At 37.3% G+C, this 21,142-nt stretch overlaps 1 protein-coding gene across 1 annotated transcript in view; it reads left to right on the plus strand.

Annotated features, from left to right (window-relative positions):
• The first annotated feature begins 234 nt into the window (after positions 1-234).
• The window catches only part of LOC113240433, a 227,729-nt gene continuing 206,821 nt past the window's right edge, over positions 235-21,142 (plus strand). Inside the window, exon 1 of the mRNA XM_026477732.1 lies at positions 235-526. Coding sequence (XP_026333517.1) covers positions 472-526 — 55 coding nt within the window. The 5' untranslated portion in view covers positions 235-471. The remainder of the gene's footprint in view (positions 527-21,142) is intronic.

Genomic DNA, 21,142 nt, shown 5'->3' on the forward strand with positions numbered 1-21,142 from the left:
ATTTAAAACGTTATTTGAAAAGACGATTGTTATTTGAATACTCCCAAATGAATCGTTATGAACGAGCGTGAAATATTGTCACAGAGTACAAAAATATCTTTAAAATGTGTGTAATTATTGCCAGCGAGTCACAATCGTACTACAGGAAACGTTTAGCATGTATCTTAACGAGAAAATGTTGGTGTTCCTCCCTTCAGGTTGCTTTCCTTCAGTTCTCCTCCGACCGCTCGCGTAGGCACACGTCAAACGGTACGCGAAATTCGTATTTAAATTCCGAAACAGAATTTGTTTTCAAACCTATGTAATCTCCTTTTTTAATAAAAATGTAAAATAGTCTCAGTTTTCTGCGGCCAGTTCTATTTTGGACAACTTTAACTGTACGAATATTAAACTTAGCGCGGAAAAATTACGATCATTCATTTACAAAGTTTGAACGAGTGTGGAAAAGTGATTTTTTTGGATTCTGCAAAAATGTTCGATGGAAAATTCTTTGTTTTTACTGCTGTTATCCTGGTGTTATTTGGAGGTAAGTGTTATTAATAAAACTTTAGGGAAAACATTTCGTGTAACTTATTTATTACTCTTGTTAAAAACTTTTAAAGGCTCATTTTGTTTCGACAACGGATAGATAGTTCTCAAAATATATTCAACAAATCTGAAGTGAAATTGTAATTTAAACATAAGCATCCTATTTTAAATATTTGTTCTTTTTTTAATTGGAAAAAAGTCTTTTTTTAATTCATTTATCATAATTAAAAAGAAGGCTGGAACATTTTTCCATTATCGTTCCTTGTAGGGTTGAGGCTACACTGGTTTCCTTTTTCGGTCCTTTCTGGAACACTTTTTGGCAAAGCCGTCCAGGTCGTCGTCGCTTTCTACGTCGTAGTTTGCTTCGTTGTTAGCAGCCGTCTTCCAGGCCACGTAGAGTTTCTTCTTATTATAAATAACACAATTTAGCCCTTTAATACATAATTACATAGATGAGAAGTTATTACTAAATGTAGTTATTCAATGAGTGGTGTTTTTTTAAAGTAAACTGATTTGCATTACTGCATTTCGGTATTGAAATTATTAACTACCTAGCTCTGGAGCAAAGATAGGGTCTGCGATGGAACGAGCTAGCCCAGAAAAAATGCCTACTCAGTCGTACCTTAAAGATACTCGGGTTGTATGTGCTCGGAAACACAGTCGCAGGCAGGAAATTCCATTCCTGGGCTATGTGCATAATGTAAGAGGACGAATAGCCCTTAGTATGCCTGAATATGCTTGGTCTATATTCCCATATCGACCAATTATCGGATGATTGACTTATGTTACGTTGGATAATATTATCTCGTCAGGTATTTGGTTGATTTTGTGAGGTAAATAATAACTTATCGAGTTCTAATGTTTTCGCGATTGTTACACATAGGAAATGAAACTATTTTTCCGGATTTAAATTGCGTATATTTGTTTTTCCAAACAAACCAACGTTTCGGGCCCTTTACAGGTCAAGCGTCAACCGTGACCATGGGACCTGTAAAGGGCCCGAAACGTTGGTTTGTTTGAAAAACAAATGTATGAATTTAAGTGCGGAAAAATAGTTCCATTTCCTATAAATAATAACTTCCTAAAAATGTCCGAAAGACTCCATCTTTATGTCGTTATATGTGCCAATGCATGCCATCCATTCTCACGAAGTGTTTTGTTGCCTCTTTCCTAATACGTACAGTTGATGCCCCTCTGAGTTATCTTAAGTGTGATTGAAAGTATAAGCATGTAATTTTAAAATGAAACAATAAGGCAAAAGCACATATTAATTGTAATCCGGTATGTAATCCCTTAAAACCCGTAAAAGCATACATTTTCCGATAATAACTTTTTGTCCGTTCATTCGCTTCCCTCTCGCCTCCTATTTTTTTTAACAACCTCACTAATATCTTTTAGTGTTGCCCTTTTATTTTTTTTTATTATACCCAAATTGAGTAGGTATAATCTGATAGTTATTGCAACTGAAAAAAGAAAAATAATTAAACTAAGTAAATGATTATACAGCGTTTTTTAACAAAAGTGTTAAACAAATTTAATCTTTAACACGTGACGTTTAAATCTCATTTCACTTTTCTGTTAAACGCGTAATGGGTTTCATAATCAAAACGTTGGTGGTTGGGCATCTTAGGATACCGAGTGTACAGTAAAGGAGAGGTATACATTACCGTCATCTATGTTTAACGAAAACTACAGATAACCTACTACCGATAACCCAAGTTATTCAAGGCGTTCAAGAGTGAATAGACATTTTTTAGACAATTGCGTACCGTCATCTAGCGTCGTTGCTTAACATCAGCTAAGATTGGGGCCAAGGGTGTGTCTGTTTTTCATTAAACTAGGTTACTATTAAATTAATTTTTTTAACGGATTAAAGACTGGTGATTCTAGGATAGTTGTAGCGAATCGCAGCAGACGCTATAAATCTTTTTTGTATAGTCTTTTTTAACTGAAATGTACTTGTTTTTGGTGCCTTTTTCTTGCTATTTGTCACTATTGTTTCTGTTTTCGTTATTACAGTGTATTGTTATTCAAACAAACTGTAAATACATTTCCTTTGGTCTTGCTCACACTCCAACTGTTACCGAACCCTATTGATATAGTCAGCTACAGTAGTCTTTCTTATAGTACAGACAATTTTCTAGTTAAGGACCATTTTATTTATATGAAACGACACTATTTTTCGGACTTCGCGTATAAAACTAACCAAACGCATTGGGTTCTTTATAGTTAGCCGTGAGTATGGAACCTGTAAAGAATCCAAAACGTTAAAAAAGTTGGCTTGACTTGCTTGGCTTGTTGTTTAGTTCGAGGTGAAGGTGGTGGATGGGGAGGTCCTGGATTCGATTCTCGGTAGGACCAACTTGGGAAATTAACTTTTCTAAATTAGTTCTGTTCTCCGTTTTCTGAGTAGTACTCAAGAGTGAATTCCGTTGCTCTAGTACTCATAGTACAGTTTTCGGACCCTTGTTTATGATACGAAGTGACGGGATGAACAAGTCGTGCGCCTGATGGTAAGCGACACGCCTGTACATAACAGTTGCAGTGCCACTCAGATCTCTAAAACTGACACATAAATTGACAAGTCTCATGTGCCTGTAATTTCACCAGCACCCTTACCCTTCAGAATCGGAACACACATATTACTGCTTGGTGGCAGGAATAGGTAAGGGGGCAGTAGGCTTTCCTGAACGAACTTTTTCACAAGGTGCTCTATTGCTGCAACTTCATACTTGCCCGAAACGTTGTTGCTTTGTTTGAAAAAACAAATATACGCGATTTAGTATGGAAAAATTGTTTTGTTTCTTGTATAACAATTCCAACAACCTAAGAACACAACGCACGAACACAAGGTTATTTGGTTTAGTTATTTGTTACACTTGCCTATAAATAGTTTTTCAAAATGGAATGTCCAAATTTCATTAAATAATCCAATGTATTAACTGTAATAGATTACTTATATTGTAATTGATTGCTAATAACGTGTTTCAGAGTTTGCAAAAAAAAAATAATGGAAAATTTTCCTGCTCTTTGATCTGTAGTAATTTAAAAGCGAGGGATGTCACAAATTACATTATTTTGTGGAATACGTGTCTTTTTTTCATACAAACAAATTTTTACGTCAATAACAGGGCAAATCATTGGTATAACGTTGGAAAAACACATCGTCGGCTAAATTCGCAAACCTTGTAACTGCCATTGATGTAAAACTTTAAGTAGACATAAACAACAAAATTACTAGAAATAATTATAATATTATTACAATCTATGATTGTACCTTTACTTCGTAACTAAAAACGGGTCTACAAATTATATTTTAAGCTGTAACACCACGTACAAGAAATGTTAGTAGCCTCGCCTTGCTGCTAGATTGTGTTGGGATCAAAATAGTACGCGCTATCGAAGTGTTAACTAAATTACCATTTAGGTTGCAAAAAGCAATTGCTTTGCTCCAGATAGGTACGACGGACCCCGTTGTACCTGTGCAACGCTAACCTCCGCATGGATTTACGGCTCCCCACAACAGCCCAATTCATGAAATAGGCATCGAGGAAATACTTCGACTCTGCTCCTCACCGCACCAACGTCCTCGTGGTGGCTGCATCAAACTACGACCCCTGAGGGAACATCCCCACCAAGTACGAAGGACCCATCGGCCAATGGAAGTCCTCAATGACCTTATGACTCTCGTTATTTTGAACATCAACCAGATCGCAAATTCGCTGAGCCGAGGTCCGTGCCCACTTGGGCGCCCTCAGGCCTGCGACTTAGTTTTAAGTGTAGTTTTTAGTTAATTTTACGGGTTATGAGCCTTCAGCTTGTCCTCTTATTCGATGGCGCAGTCAAGGCCATCAGCGGCAAACTGCAAAAGTCCTTCACAAAAAAAATGTTGTATCGAATCATAGGGCTTATGAGTGGCACTCCAGTACTCCCACCGGGGATACTTGGACGAAAGCTCATAGAATCGTCGTTCCTTGCCACCTACCGCCGGCTGTCACTTCCACCGGGTGCAACGGTGAGCTGAGATCGAGCATAAGCGCGATTACGTCGCTTATGTCGATCATACAACTACGGCAATAAACGCCGTTGAACATTTGGAAACTCTAAACGTCTTTCTTCACCCTCATTCGCTTCGTAAACCTCTTACAAAACTTTAATTGCCCAATAGTGCTCTTAAAATGTAAAAGGAGATTTTGTCCAAAAACGGAGTTACGTGGTTTTCGAATTTAGCCGACAATATGTCAGTTGTAGTTGGCAGAGCGGATGTACTGGTTTGTTTGAAAACACGCTGTCATCGCTTAGCTAGTAATAACAAACTTGACAGCACTGTTACGTTTTGTCAAGAATTGACATAGATTAATTTTTGCTTTGTAGTAAGTGTAGCTGAGATTTAGATAATATTTATTATCAAAAAAAGGACCGACTTCAAACTTTACAATGGTTACCGGAAAGTGCGCGAAACCGGATTCATACCCTAGTTTGCCACCCGTAAAAAGTTGAAATGGACCAATACTGATGGTACCCTCTAACCAACAAAAAATAACCATCAAAATCGGTTCTCAAATGCCAGAATATTTGCGTAACACACACAAAATAACACAGTTGAATTGAGGACCTCCTACTTTTTTGAAGTCGGCTAAAAACGAACTTGCTTTTTTATTTAGTTACTTTCACAGTATAATGTCATACAGTATTGTATTGTAGGGCGCCGATTCAAATATAGAAACAATTTTTATTTTGCAGAAGTGTACGGTTAGAGTGATATATAAATTAAGCTCACGTACCTCACTTAGAGAGATTTTTAAGGAAATTGGCGTATTGACCACTGCAACACAATTGATTTTCAATTGTATTCTTTTTGTGCGTTTGAATAATGAATTGTATAATAAACGGAGTGACGTAAATAATTTTAATACTAGACATAAATGGAAGCTCGTTGTACCGAAGTTAAGACTTCAGAGGGTTCTCGGTTCTTTTGTAGGGAAAGGAATTCAGTATTATAATAAGATTCCAAAAGCTGTTTTGGATTTATCCTTTGATAAGTTCAAAAATCATGTAAAGGCAACTCTACTAAAGAGAGGATATTATTCTGTTAGGGATTATATAAACGACAAGACAGCATGGTTTTAAAAATTGTGTAAATGTGCGAATACAAGTGTAATTTGCTTACCGACGAAATAAAGATAATTTTGATTTTTGATTATATGGTATCACGTGACCCGCCTATCCATAGCAGTTCCAGTTTCACTCGGAGCTTTAAATTGCAAGGTTCAAAATCGGGACACAACAATGCTCACATTAATGCTTGCAGGCAGAAATAGCTAAGGTGGCATTGCTTCCTTGGATGAACTCTACTCCTGCTGTAGTCAAGAGCAAGTCAGTTTACTAAAGGAAGTATTGCCATACGTCAATGGAAGAACTCTTTCCCAAGGACCTCTACTGATACAAAGTCTAAGTTTACGCAAGAAACTACCAAATTTTTTTTTGTGAATTTACTCCACTAATACAAATATCAAATACAAATACAAATATCCTTTATTGCCATAATGACACTTTTTGACATAAATAACATGTTAAGCCAAAACATAAACAGCCAATAAACGGTACGCCAAACATGTCAGAGGGCAAAAGGAGGTGTCTTAGCTTGTGTGGCCTGAAACCGTTGTTTTCGCAGACAGCGCTATTTTTCAGCCACCTCCTTGGCCCTAAGATCTTAGGTGGGCTTAAAAGCAACGAGGGCCTAGAAAACAACTATAAAATTTTGAAATCGTTACTCTATATTATTTAATAATTCAATATTATTATACATATAGTAGGTAAAAAAAAACAGGAAAAAATAAGAGAGAGAAAAAAAAACAACATCAATGGGTTACTCTAACCAATACTATGTGTGTATGTGTGTGTGTGTGTGTGTGGTTGATTTTTATATGTGTGAGTGCGCGCGCGCGTGTGTGTGTGTGTGTATTTATTACTCATATAATGAGGTACAAAAAGTTACACTAGTTTGTTATATATTAATAATTATTACGTAGTAAACTTAAAGTTTAATTTAATTTATTATTTAAACTTATGGAAAGTTCTTTTTATAAATACAAAAAACTTGCTTAGATCGCCATCTTTACTTAGTCTCAGTTAAAGTCCGTTTAATAAATCTCATCCTTAGTAATAAAAAGGTCTTAGTCAGTTTTCAAAAGAGAACATTTTCCTCCACCAATCTTCCTATTCGCATATGAAACCATAATATTGTCGTAACTTAAAAATGGTGGTATTGACTAAACACGATTTGAAAATGAATAATTATATGTGAACGTCTAGAGAGTGTAATTCCCTGCCTGCAGATATTTTTTCTTCTGCATTTATTCTCCGAACGCTACAAATTGGGCCTTTTCAAAACGAGAGTGAATAGGCTTTATTTAAGTGTGCATGCGTCATCGTTGACCTCTTCGTCACTTTCCATAAGGTGAGATGGAGATCACTTTTATTTTATTTAAAATACCGAATAGATCCTATCGCAAATAATGGGATTTTTTTAGTCTCGTTTATACGACACTAAAAAAATATTGGTTCTGTTCATGAATTTTTTGAACTTTCAAATCGTGTTTTCTGAATTTCATTATGTGTTACGATACTATGATAGTATATTAGTTATGAAAGTATGATAGCTTGGTTTCACGTGCGCCATGTCTACCTTTTTGTATTTGTATGTGTAATACGATACTGATGTGTAATATGAGATTGACACATATTAAACCAAAAGTATAGCCCTACGGTTGGAAAGCTTTATTAGCTTATGGCATTTTTATATGGGGGCGACCTCTTTTTTAAAAATTTACTGACAGTCCCTAGTTGTTATATTGAATGTATGTACCTTTCTAAAACAAAACTCTTCTTTGTTGTCATTAGCTATCATTCAATATAAGGCTAAATCGACGTACTGTACCAGTTAAAATGAAAAACGAAGTGTATTTGCGTAATTGCTTTCCTATGTGTATAAAAAAATGTATGTAGTGTGAGAAACTTTGGAAGGAAAACTACGACGAGAGATCTGTTACAAAGGGTGTCTGGTATAAAACAATACCAGGCATGGCCTCCTCAACTACCGTTGGATTGATGCAGCAAACATGAGCAGATACGAAATCATAACAGCTTTCCGGATTCGCTCGGGCCATATCCCATTAAAAAATTTCTCCCACCTGAAGGGAGTTGTCATAACAACGTCTTCCAACTGCTCTACTTGTAACAAGAGGAAGGACGTATACCACGTCCTCGTGGAATGTGTCCGGAACGAGCTTGAGAGGCTTCCGCTGGGCATCAAATTCAACTTGCCAGTACTAAGTGTGGTTGTGTGTAACAGCATGCTGGCCAACCCTACAGCCAAAGTCGCCAGAGCGCTGTACTGCATGGTACAAAAATGTATAAAATGTAGACAATTATTAGTATTTGGTATGTAGTGTGTTTAAGTGGTGCTATGTTCCTATGGGGATGGCATTAAACTGCCTCCGTGGCCGAACGATTACCATGCTGGACTGCCTCGCAGAGGTCCCAAAGTATTTGTATGTCCTACATTTATTTCTCTCGTGACTTTGAGTACAATTTGTGGTTGTCTATGTGTGTGTTTATGACACCCGCGACGCAGGGTTTTCCTTAGTGTGGGTATTATTATTATATATTATATTCTATTAAGAATAATCCCTCTAATAAATAAAGAAAAAAGTATGATGCGTAACCGCCTGAATTTAAAACATGCCAACTATAGAGTTCCGAAGAAGATTATCCGCATAGCAGTTTCCGTTCAAGAATACTTTGATCGCAAAAATAATAATATACTTACTTACTCCGTTGGTTCAGCGATCCGAAATGGGTCTTGGCCTCCTATAGGAGTTGGCGCACGCGCGCGATCTCCTCCCAGTTGTTTGCGTGCAAGGCGTGGAGGTCTTTTTCCACTTTGTCCCTTCATCGGTATTTGGGCCGCCAACCGTTCGTCGACCACTATGACGTCTGATATCTGCCCTTTTCACCGCCCTATAAGCATTCTTTCGAGGAAAAAAATAATATAGTTTGGTATATGAAATGTAAATTGGTGATTAAAATATTTTAATGACATCAATGTTTATTTTGTGTAAATATTAAATTTAATACAAATTTGCATGCCTTAATCAGACTGGTGTGAGAATCTCTTATTATAAAGTCATGTAGATACATTGTGTCTCTGTAAACCACATCTAGGGTAACTCGCCTAATTACGTGGTATATAATGTAATTCGGTGACAAAATGTTTGGAAGCTAATATATCTATATATTTTTTAAATGACTTGTATTTACACTTTTAAAAGGAACGTTAAGGTAGAACGATAAATGACCTTTTCCTTTCTAAAAGTCTGGTTCAAATTGAGCGAGCGGGATGGTAACAATTGACAAATTTGTCACGTGACGCGCTGTTTTGCTTGTTACATGCAATTTCGGACCTCACGTTATTTATCTGTTTTAAATAGAAAAGTGTACGTATTGAGTTAAAACTGTCAAGTTCGTGGTAAAACCATAGGTTATGTGGTTTAGGTAAGAAAATCCGCTTGTGTTTCATAGTTTTTGAATTAATCTTTGTTTTGTTCACTTTATCATTTGTCGTTTAACCGTTGTATTAAGCAATAAAGTAAGTACGTATTTCTTCTGCCATGTGCAAGAAGTAGTAAAGTTCTTTGTAATACGTTCTTGGCTATGATCTCAAGTGATTCACTTGAATTCACACTATTTATTTTTTCGCAGCTGCATTCTTGACACTAAGCCTTTCTCTTGACACACATAACACCCCTCATGATGAATGATGATGGACCGGAGGGACGGGCGGACGGTTCCTATTTTTTGTTCTATTATTCAGGCACATTGTGCATTATGTACAGTGTGTTATCATAAGTTTTACAACATATCGCAATTTTTAACAGAAGAATTCGTTTGGGCTGGGCAGCATTTGGGAAGCTTAGCCACGTCTTCAGGTCGTCAATTTCAATAAAGGCTAAAAACTAAGGCATTTAACCAGTGCGTTCTACCAGTTATATGTCCTATGCAGCCGAGACGTTCACATTAACAACAAGCCTTGTCCACAAATTCAAGGTCGCTCAGCGTGCGATGGAGTGAGCTATGCTTGTGGTTTCCGTGATGGACCGAATCCCTAACGAGGTCATACGTCCGAGAACAAAAGTGACCGATATACCTCGCAAAACCAGGAAGCTTAAATGACAGTGGGCCAGACATGTCTGCAGGAGGGTTGATCGCCGATGGAGTAGACTTGTTCTGGAATGGCGACCACGTCAGGGAAAACGTAGTGCGGCAAAAGCAGATGGACGACCTGAGAAAGGTGGCCGGCAGCGGGCGGCACAAAACTGGGAGAGTTGGCGTGCTCAAGGGGAGGCTTATGTCCAGCAGTGGATGCGTGAAAGCTGATGATATCATAACTTTATCAACCCATATACAGGTTGACTTTTTACCAGTCACTACTTTACTACAGGGACCCCTTTCTGTAGGTATAAAGCAGGGTTCAAAACGTTGGTTTGTTTAAAAGAAAAAAAAACAAACATACGCGATTTAGACCTGAAAAAATAGTATCAATTGCAATAATTTATTATGCCCTAAACTATTTTTCATATTTATATCATTATATAGCTCTGTCAGCAGGTTACATACTTTTATTTCCAATGTGTAGCCTCAGAAATCAGAACTCGGTTCCTAAAATATTGAGAAATAAGACAGTTAACAAAAATCTAAGTAAAATAATCTACTACACCGCGAACCCAGTGAAAGTTAAATCGTGCAAAATAGCTGCGCTTGTGTTGAATATTTTTTCATACAGTTAATTATCCCACCCTCCCTCCGCACACAATTAATAAAATAAATAACACAAGCACAACTACAGTCACAAACCACCACCAAAAATATACCCGACACGTGTTTCGCCTCTCGCCTGAATCTATTAATTAAATAAGACAGTGTTATCTTAAATACGTCTCATTGACTGTACATGGGTGTCCCTCTACAGAGGGGATCTTGTGGGTATAGTCTGGTATAGTCTTTCTAACGCAAGTTTTCTTATAACTTTAAGTGGCAATTTTACTACAGCGTGTTTTAAAAGGAATAAGGCTCTTAATTAGGCTCATAAAATCGGTATTCAGGTCAAATAATAGTGCATTGTGAATTAAGGGCGGTAAACTATTAACGAGAGTCTGTTAGAAACCCGAAGCCGAAGGCTGAGGGCTTTAATGGCTCGAGTTTGTAATTGTTACCGCCCTTTGTATGTAACAATGTTTTTCTTTACATTTGCGAGGAAATAGATACAACGATATTTTATTTCTTGTCTATACATATCGCTTCACAACACAATATTCACGAATTTTACAAATGGCGGGATTTTTGTTTTTTTTTTTGAGAGAGATTGCCAGCTATTCTTCCATAGGCAACATAACTCAAAGGAAATGAAACTATTTTTCCGGATTTAAATCGCGTATATTTGTTTTTTCAAACAAACCGACGTTTCGGGCCCAGGTCCCATGGTCACGGTTGACTGAGGTGGTACAGTCTTCAACCAGTTATGTCTAATATTGATGCAAACCACCTTATTTTTTCACTATAGTTACAATAGTTATTAATTAAATACCTTATTTTTTTTACAAAGAAAATATTCCAATTTACGCTACATTAAGTTTACAAATTATTTTATTGAATGAATTTTTATTAAATTCAATTTATTATTAATTATTAATATAAATTAGAATAAACTAAAACATATTAATTAGTACTGTATCAGTAACTCTGTCAACCGTGACCATGGGACCTGTAAAGGGCCCGAAACGTCGGTTTGTTTGAAAAAACAAATATACGCGATTTAAATCCGGAAAAATAGTTTCATTTCCTATGTGTAACAATCGCGAAAACCTAAGAACTCGATAACATAACTCAAACAAAAATGTTAGAAAAGGCAAAGACGCATGGCAGCCACATTGTATTAATATAAAATAAATAATTTCCAAATTCTAAAAATACTGCAGAATTTGAATTCACAGAATAAATTTAGTGATTAATTTTTATGCTTCCTGTTTATGCGAAATATACGTTAAAATTTTTCGATTATAAAAACTTTTTGCTTAATATTGACGTAAAAAGTCCATAGGGCGATAATGTAATGAAAAAGCCGGTGTGCATAATTAAGGACATTACGGTCGACTTTGCCTGCATGTTATGACATTGTTTACGAGCAAGAGGGATGAAAAATATGCTAAATAAAGAACAAACTATATGACTTAACGTATTTCACCATTGCGTGATTTTTCGCATACTAAAGCAATGTTCGTAAAACGTCTCAATTATAAAATATAGAATTGAGGTTAAGTACATAGTCCAAGTTTATAAATTTTATGATAACCTCTCACCTACATGTTTTCTTCTGACTTCGCTTTTTTTTTACGATGTTTTACCGTAAGTTCATCTTTTAACCAACTTAAAAAAAGGAGGAGATCCTCAATTCGAATGTATCTTCTTTGTTTTGAATGTATGTTACGCGATAACTCCGATTTGTGAACCAATTTCGATGATTCTTTTTTTGTTGGAAAGATATGGTCCCATTTAAGCAAACTAGGGGATGAATGACTTTTGAGGTCGGTTTTTTAGTACTCTGTACTGAGATTATTATTACTTCAGATGAGTAGATATAGTACATAATGGGTATATATATTGTATATCGAGGGACTAAAACAATTCAATAGTTAGCCACCCGAGTTTAAGGTTGCGTTTTCACCAGAGATGTGCGAGGTAGCTATGCAGTGTGCGAGGATAAAATCCACCAATAGGATTACTTCATTTGCCTGGCTAGCGTAGCTCTGATGAAAAAGGACTAGCGGAGCTAAGTATTTGTGCAAAGGGAGAAATATCTGCGACGCTGGCGAGGGAGGAATGTCTGCGAAGTAAGCGAGCTCGCCGTCGCCTCCGTTCACCCCGCCACGCCGCACCCCACTCGTACAGAGCTTAAAAAGTCCGCTACGCATCCTCGCACCGCCTCGTTAGGGTTGGTGGAAACCATCACACCGTTTCACTACGCCGCTACGTATCCTCACACCACCTAGCTACTTAGCGCGTCTCTTGTGGAATCGCAACCTAAGAACCGGCTCCCACAGACGGGAACGGGACGTCGAGGGATTTAACTCCCGCTACATAAGGCCATATTGACGTACGTTTACAGTACAGGAAATTATCAGATATCAGTAATGCGCTAAAGAAACGTACATAGTCAAAATATAGTTATTTATTTATTCGTTCACACTGGTTTTGACCTAGCCAACCACTGCGTGCGATGGAGAGTTATATCGACGTAAACACAGAGTTTTTCTGTCTAAAATGCCTGTAGTGAATAGTTCAACACCTTAAATGGTTATTTTCGGAAAACACGAAGAGTAGTGTGCGTCTGTGCACTGCATCCGATTCGTTTTCGTTCCTAGGGGTCTACTCTCGATTTCCGTCCGAAACAATTACTGCCAAATAAGCAATACTTGACCAAATGAAAAGACGCGTGATGCGAATGAAGCTTCATACTTGATACTTGTCTTTTAATTTTGCCGAATATTACTTATTTGACAGTAATTGTTTCGGACGGATGTCGGACGGAGTTCGAGAGTAGACCCCCTGATCCGAGACTATACAAATCTAGAAAAATCCGACGTACTTCGGCTGTCGCCTGTGCATTAAGTACAATTCGAGAAAATACTAATGTCGTTTGTACACCTAGAGATAAAATAACACTTCGGACACCTGTGATAATTTGGACCGTCATTTCTCGGATTCGTAATGATATGAACCGGAGTGCGCAAACGGTCTTATCCCTTCTTTTGCATTAAGAAATAGCAAGCGAAGCCATTCGTGAGGTGTGGCATTTTCTAGACTTTCTCAAAGGTGTGTTAAATATAAAATTATCACATCATTCCAGTGCCTATTCAGTCAGTAACTAGGTATAGTGTTCGTTTGTATGCAATTAATTACCTATTAAAAGCCTTAATTTGTATTATTAATAACAACACCGCGTAATTATTTTTATAGACTTTTAATTTAATTTCAATTAAGATAAGATAAGTTTATTTTTAACCGACTTCAAAATAGGGAGGAAGTTCTTCATTTGACTGTATTTCGATCATTCTTTTTAGTTGGAAAGGTCCGGTTTCGCGCACTATGCAGTAACCGATTTTAATAAAACTTGTCAAATAGGTGTAATTTCACGAACTTTTTAGGTCTGTTTTTTCATGAAAAAGTTATGTTATAACTTAATACAATAGACGTATACACATGTAAATGAAGCTATAATAGTATTTAAATAAACAAAAAATAAAGGAACTTTAATTATGCAACCTTCATAGTAAAGCTATACATTTTAATCTTTGAACCTAATAGAGTAGTTGCGATGTTTAAACTAAGTAAATGTGTACCTGTATTTTAGGCATCTTTTTTGTGCATTTTTCTTTACATTACAATTTAAAAAGGCATTTTCTTTATTATATATTTAATAAAAATTATTGGTTACAATATACATATAATTATGAAATAACTTCTAGCAAGCAAGCCTTTTGTAATTATACCCATAAGAGGGTGGTTTAATGCTTTAGTGCAAACAATTGTTTCATGATTTAGTACTCCACCCTTCTCTATGAAATCTTACAATATTACTTTTATTGTATCAAGCGACGAGATGAATAAGTCGTGCGCTGCTGGTAAGCGACTTGCCAGTCCTTAACAGGGGGTTTGTAGCATCTGAACCCGGGGTCGGTTTAAAGTTGCAACGGAACCCGAATGAGCCCAAATGCGAGTATCGTGTGGTTCCGGGACTGGTTGCTTGTCAAGAATAATTAAATTTGAGTCCTATCTAGCCCCGGGTTCAGATGCACCTCGAGAGATGACATATGTATATAATTGTATCGTCTGAACCCGAATTCATTGTCGATAGATGTTAGTACATTTTGTTACTCTAAGGTGGGATGAGCTTGTTTCCAGTAAAGTAAAATATCCACAGTAAAACTTTTTTGCATTAATAGATGGCTCCTCCTGCCTTCGCACAATTAAATGTGATATTTAAGAGTCGATGTAACCTCAAACCTATAACCTCACGATAGAAAAAGAACACAAAGGAGTTGTTCCTTTAGTGGTACTAAAATAAATGCAAAATTTAGCCAGGCTATTAGTTGGTTTCATATGTATAGAGCTTTCAAAATCTAGAAGTCTGAATTAAAAACAAATTATTTTCGACCTTCAATTTCCAGAAAATCGTTAGGGTTTTTTAATACTACGTAAAAACGGAACGCAATCCCATGAAACGGAACGGATTTTTATGTAATTTTTTGCCTATTGAGCCACTGGCCAATGCCATAAAAAAATATTGACAGATCAGATGTCAAAGTTATTCTTGTTGCAATTTAATTAGAATTATGATTTTCAATATTTTAGCGTATAAGTGTTGCTGCTTTTTGGACTTTTTTTAATATCGCAGTGTTGCTGGAGTTAATTTCACATATCTACCACACTTTTGTTTTAAATAAATAAATAAAAAACGCAGGTCACAATATTTTTTAAATGACAGCTAAGCTCTTTATCTAGCAAAAGCTTATGACTAGCAAAAAAATTGAGGCTGGTTAAATTTTTCTCTAATACCATACTAATTCGGCACAAGTCCTTTTCGAAATTTTACAGGAAAACCGCTGTATCTATCATTTATTTACTAATGATTTTTATATCAGCTGAACTAAATAGACCGCGTATAACGATATACAACAAAAAAAATATTCGAGCTGAGGTAATATCGACTTTTAATAATCCTAATGTACTCCTTTACTCAACCATATAAAAAAAACAGCCAATTTATTTAGATGACGTTTAGGACTTATAACAATAGGTAACAAAATTCCATTGCCCTTTAATTCTGTGGGTTTTGGCTCCGAGATGTAATTAGGGTATCACAATAGATAAAATTGCTTAACTCCGTGATGTAAGGCTCCAGAGGGATGGAAAAGCCTTGCTAACAATAGTAATAATAATAAAATGGAAGTATCTTGATCTGGCACATGAGATTACTGACATGTGGGATGTGGCCGCCACTGAAATAATTCCAAAATTTAATCCGCAAAACGGGTTAATTCCGACCTCGCTAACAATTTAAGCCGGTTGGATTTATGTGCTATGTCGCTTGCAGTATAAATGAAAAACGATCGACGGCACGTATCGTTCGACGGTTCTTGACTTAATTCCTTGTACCCGACTGACTGTGTCATGGGAGATGCGAGAATCACACCCACCCAAAGCAGTAACAAGAGACGATATAAAAAGCTAAACTCCAATGTATCTATGTATAAATGTAGATATAAAACTTTATAAAACTTATATATTGTTAAAGTAATTTCAGTGAATCACATTTTTAATATTGTTACCAAAGCTGTTCAATCAAGAGGGGAGGCCAAGAGACCTAAGACACAGGGGGTACCCTAGTTTAGGATCCTGTCTCTCACAATTTAGATTTAAGTGAACCCTGTAACTTTATACCTTAAGTTTCTATGTTTTTGCTGAGAGAAAAATAAATATTATTATTATTATTATTATATATATACGGCTACCTTACCTACTTCTGCCGCCAAGCAGTAATGCGAGCATTATTGCGTTTCGGTTTTCTAGGGTAAGGGTGCTGGTGAAATTACAGGCGCTTGTCAACTTTTGTCTCAGGGTGACAGGCGCAGTTGTAGTGCCTGTCATATCTTTGCGATTTAAAGCTCTGAGTGACACTGCAACTGTTAAGGACAGGCGTGTAGCTTACCACTTGTTCGTCCCGTCACTTGATAGTACAATAATCTCAGTACAGACTACTAAAAAATCGACCTCAAAAATACGTGGAACTACATCTATTTGCCAAGTTTTATTGAAATCGGTTACTGGAAAGTGTGCAAACCCGGATTCATCCCTTAGTTCGACACTATACGGAACTTGACCCCGGAGATAATAAAAATCGGTCCTCACTACTCAAAGTATGTCGAGAGAGAAAAACGCCTTGAATTGGAGAATAGCAAAATCAACCATTAAAATAATTGCTTCTTATAATAAAATTTAGGCGCTATTTATAAAAATGAATCTTCATGCGTGAACAACCACCCTTAGAGGTAGATGATTTTCTTTAAAATTAAATGGGGCCACTATAGAGGTACCCTCTTTCCAACAAAAAAAAAGAATCATCAAAATCAGTTCACAAATACCGTAACATATCGCGTAACATACATACAAAAAAAAACATATAGTCGAATTGAGAATCTCCTCCTTTTTTTGAAGTCGGTTAAAAAAAGGAAAAAAGTATTTTTAGTTTCATACGTGACGTAAATAACGAACGAGAAGTTGAAAATAACTCTATTTGATTCTCGATGGAGGCTATACTAATTACACATTTTTAATAACTAATATCTTAAGTACTTTATAAATAAATCCATGCTCTAAGAGAAATTATTTTATTATCAAACAATGATTTGCCATTTTTCCACAACCCTTGACAGTTGAACCCTAAAAGAGAAAAAGCGGAGGGAAAAAATGAAAAAACTTTCGATTTAATTAACTCGTCCCAAATTTTTTGGGTAACGAATGCCCTTCGCTTTCCAAAGTTCAAATAAAAGGACTCTCGAAAAATGAAACTTTAGTTCCATTGTGGGTAGTTTGAAAGCCTGTCAGTTCTTATGATGAAAAGGATTTCGAAATTCGGATGCTGGTTCGTTAGAGATCAGCTAACAGTACGTTCGATGTTCAAATAGAGGCGATTTTCTTTTTGTTCTTGTTTGTAATTGGCTACAAAATTCAGCTAGAACATGGGCACGTTTTGTAAGTGTCATGGATTTTTTTATAATACCAAGTGACGGAAGGAACAATTCGTGCGCCTGATGGTAAGCGACACGCCTATCCATAACAGTAGCAGTGCCATTCAGAGCTTTAAATCGCAAAGATCTTATGGGCATTGACATTGCGCCCGCCTCCCTGAGGCATGAGTTGACAAGCCCCGTGTGCCTGTAATTTCACCAGCACCTTTATTCTTCTAAACCGGAACGCAGTAATGCTCACATTACTGCTTGGCGGCAGAAATGAGTAAAATGGCAGTACTTACAGTACTACCCTGGACGAACTCTTTCACAAGCTCTACTGCTACTAAAAAGTATTAAATTTGTTTAGTAAATAATGTATAGACATTACGCAAATAAAAATAAACCGTTTATGAAATCGTGGTACGCAAAAATGGCCGTTGAGTCCAAAATCAAAATCCTCCAAGCAGTAATGTAAGCATTACTATGTTTTGGCTTTGGAGGGTAAAGATAATTATGCAATTACAGGCACATGGGAAGCCCCATGTGCACTCCCAAGTCCCATGTGAGGCACTGCCACTGACACCTGTCAACTTTGTCACAGAGTGACGGGCGCAGTGGCAGTGCCCATCATTCATCCTATCATTGTAATGATCGCTTGGTATTGAAAAACACATTGACTAAGTACACAATACAATGCTGCGCTCGATTTCTGGCGTTGCCGACTTGTAGAGCAAAACAAGCCAGGCCTTAAATAGGATTGGGCACGTCACTTAGGACGAGTGCAACTCGAGATGTGGGCTAACGTCGTCGTTCTCCACGGGCTTGAGATAAATTGGTGGGAACTCGCCAACGACTGGGAGGAAAGGAGCATTGTGGGGAAAACAATATTTTAACAAAACAATGAAATTTACATAAGGTCCTGCAGCCTATTCTTCGGTCTGTTGAGTACAGATCTGGACAGACCGTCTGTTTCTGGTATATGTAGTAACCCAAATTATTTAAATAAATACACACTCCACACGACTGTCAACCTCCTTTTAATAATTTTGTGAACTTTTGTTCAGTCTTTGATTTACTTGTTTTTAAAACAAAATGTAAGGTTTTTCAACGGTTTTTCCGTGAAAATATAATTATACCGTCCTTTTTAGGAACATACGTTATATAATGATAATAATTTCTAAGCTAACGTCGTTTGGTTTTGTTGTTTTAGAATACGTTTAATTAAATTACATAAATTTAATATTCTATTTCTTTTATGTATCGTGTTTCCATGAAATTTATTCTATATATAATACGCGGCAATATTTAGAATGAGTTTGTCTATTAACTTTTAGGGTTTGCTCCATTTTGACGCCGCCGGCCTGCGCGACACGACTGGGCGCGACGCGGCATTAACACAAGCAAATGCAACACAAACATTATTCGCTACAAGAAGGCAACATTTCATTAAACTGCAGAGCTACGCTATGCACCGCGGCTTTACTCTTTTTTAGAAGAAATGTGTACTTTGTTTAGTAAAGAATATCTTCTTCAAGTACATTGCATTTTATAAAATGCGCCCGTTGCCGGCCGCCGCAACCCGCCGCAGCCCGTCGCCACTTACTGTAGCTTCGTTTTCATTTTTTGTTTAATGAAATGTTGCTTAATCTTGTAGAGGATAAAGTTTATCTTGCATTGCTCATTTTAATGCAGCGTCGCATTGCGATAGCGGCAATGTGAGGCAACCCTAACAAATAAAAGGTCTTGTCCTAGTCCAAGAGAACCCTTAATATGTTGTTAAAACAGTTATTTAACGTAAATCAACTCGTGTCATGGACTGTGACACGCAGAGGTCCCGGGTTCGATTCCCGGACCCTGAGAAATATTTAGCTTTTATTGTCATTTTTACCTTACCTGTATATTATCTTAATTAAATAATTTTAGATCCGAAAAAGATAGTTTTTATCTCATACAGAAGTGGGATGTCACGACATCGATAATTGCCATAGTATCCACCCTTGTTGCAATAAAAACAGTCACATTGAACGAAAAGGGGTTGGTTAGATACTAAATTCAATTAACGTCAATAAATGGTAGCTCATTCGTACTTAACGACCGTAGCTTTGTTTTTGTTTTGTTTCCTATTTTACTGTGTTAGGTGTTCTATGACTTCGTATAGTTGCAGGCTCCGACATTTCGGGGTCTTAGTACCATCAAACTAAGGCTGGCACTAAAACTTAATGTGTAATTAGTAGGCACCAGCGAAACTCTGGAATTCATCCAGAAATCTTAGCAGTGATACATTAGTTGGTAGGTATTATGCTTAATTGCCGCGCTGTACGTTCAACTGCGTGTAACCGAATCTTTCATCGGTAATAGAATAAACCCAAAAATCATTTAGTTATACTATATATCATTTAGTTATAATCATTTAGTTATATATTGATAGCCCCGCACTAGGGAAGGTTTAAGGTAGCACTACCTAGAATTCCTTGTGAAAGTGTTCGCTCAGGGAAGTACTGCCTTACCTATTCCTGCCGCCAAGCAGTAATGTGAGTATTACTGCGTTCCGGTCTTGAAGGGTAAGGGTGCTCTGAAATGACAGGCACATCGAACTTTTCAACTTATGTCTCAGGGTGATGGGCGCAGTGGCAGTGTCCCTCACATTTTTTTTATAATATCAAGTGAGGGAACGGACAAGTCGTGATTCTGGTGGTAAGCGACACGCCTATTCTATAACAGTTGCAGTGCCACTTTAAATCGCAGAGATCTTAAGGGCACTTCTGCTTCACTCATCACCCTGAGATATAAATTGACTGGGATGAACAAGTCGGTCGTACGACTGGTGGTAAGCTACACGCCTACCCATAACAGTTGCAGTACCTACCACTAAGGCTGCCAATATCAACTGATTGACTGCATGTTTACTTGATAACTCAGCCTTAAAGTTTTAAATCGCAAAGGTCTGAGATGAACTGCCACTGCGCCCGTCTTATTGGGACATAAGTTAGCAAGTTATGGCCTGAACTCTCTCTTTCAAGATGAGAGAAAATACGACCAGGGCTAGGGTGCATATATTGCTACATTCTGCATATAACTGTCTCTGTGGCCGAACAGTGACCATGCTGGTCTGACACGCAAAGGTCCCGGGTTCGATTCCGAGAAATATTTGTATGGCCCCCGTGATACAGGGCTTCCCTAGTGCGGGACTGTGGGTGTGTGCGTTATTTATTATATTGCGGCACAGTCTGAAAATCTTCGGACCGAGAACAGCTCTACGTACAAAAACAATGAAACTAACCTTGGTTGCCATTTTGGTTGTTGAAGCTATCGTTTGGCTCGCTGAAGCCATCAGTAACCAAGGCGGTAGCACCACGAATAAGCCTAGCTATCTCAAGGGAAAATTGCTGAGTTGAAACTGGGACACGATGCCCCAGGGTGTCGCCTTCGATAAAATGTTCTACTTATAACTTGTAACTAAGATAAGGGTAGAACATTCCTATTTTATTTCTTTTCTACTATATTAAAGCCCCCACATACAGGCGACTCCTCGTTTCGATCGATTGTTATGATAATCGTATCGATTCGTCGTTACTCCCCGGGCGTTCAAGTTAATCCTTATCGACATATATATACACTATAGATTAGTTGTTTCGACCAGAAACGATTCGCTCTAGTTAGTACTGTCAACACACCAATTTCTGCCGCCAAAGCAGCCATGTGAGCATTACTGTGTGACGATGTGACCTCCTTACATCGTCATCCCCCCCTTTTTATCGGTTTTTCTC

This window comes from Hyposmocoma kahamanoa, unplaced genomic scaffold (genome assembly GCF_003589595.1).
Source record: "Hyposmocoma kahamanoa isolate Upper Pololo Valley unplaced genomic scaffold, ASM358959v1 138, whole genome shotgun sequence".
NCBI classification, from domain to species: domain Eukaryota; kingdom Metazoa; phylum Arthropoda; class Insecta; order Lepidoptera; family Cosmopterigidae; genus Hyposmocoma; species Hyposmocoma kahamanoa.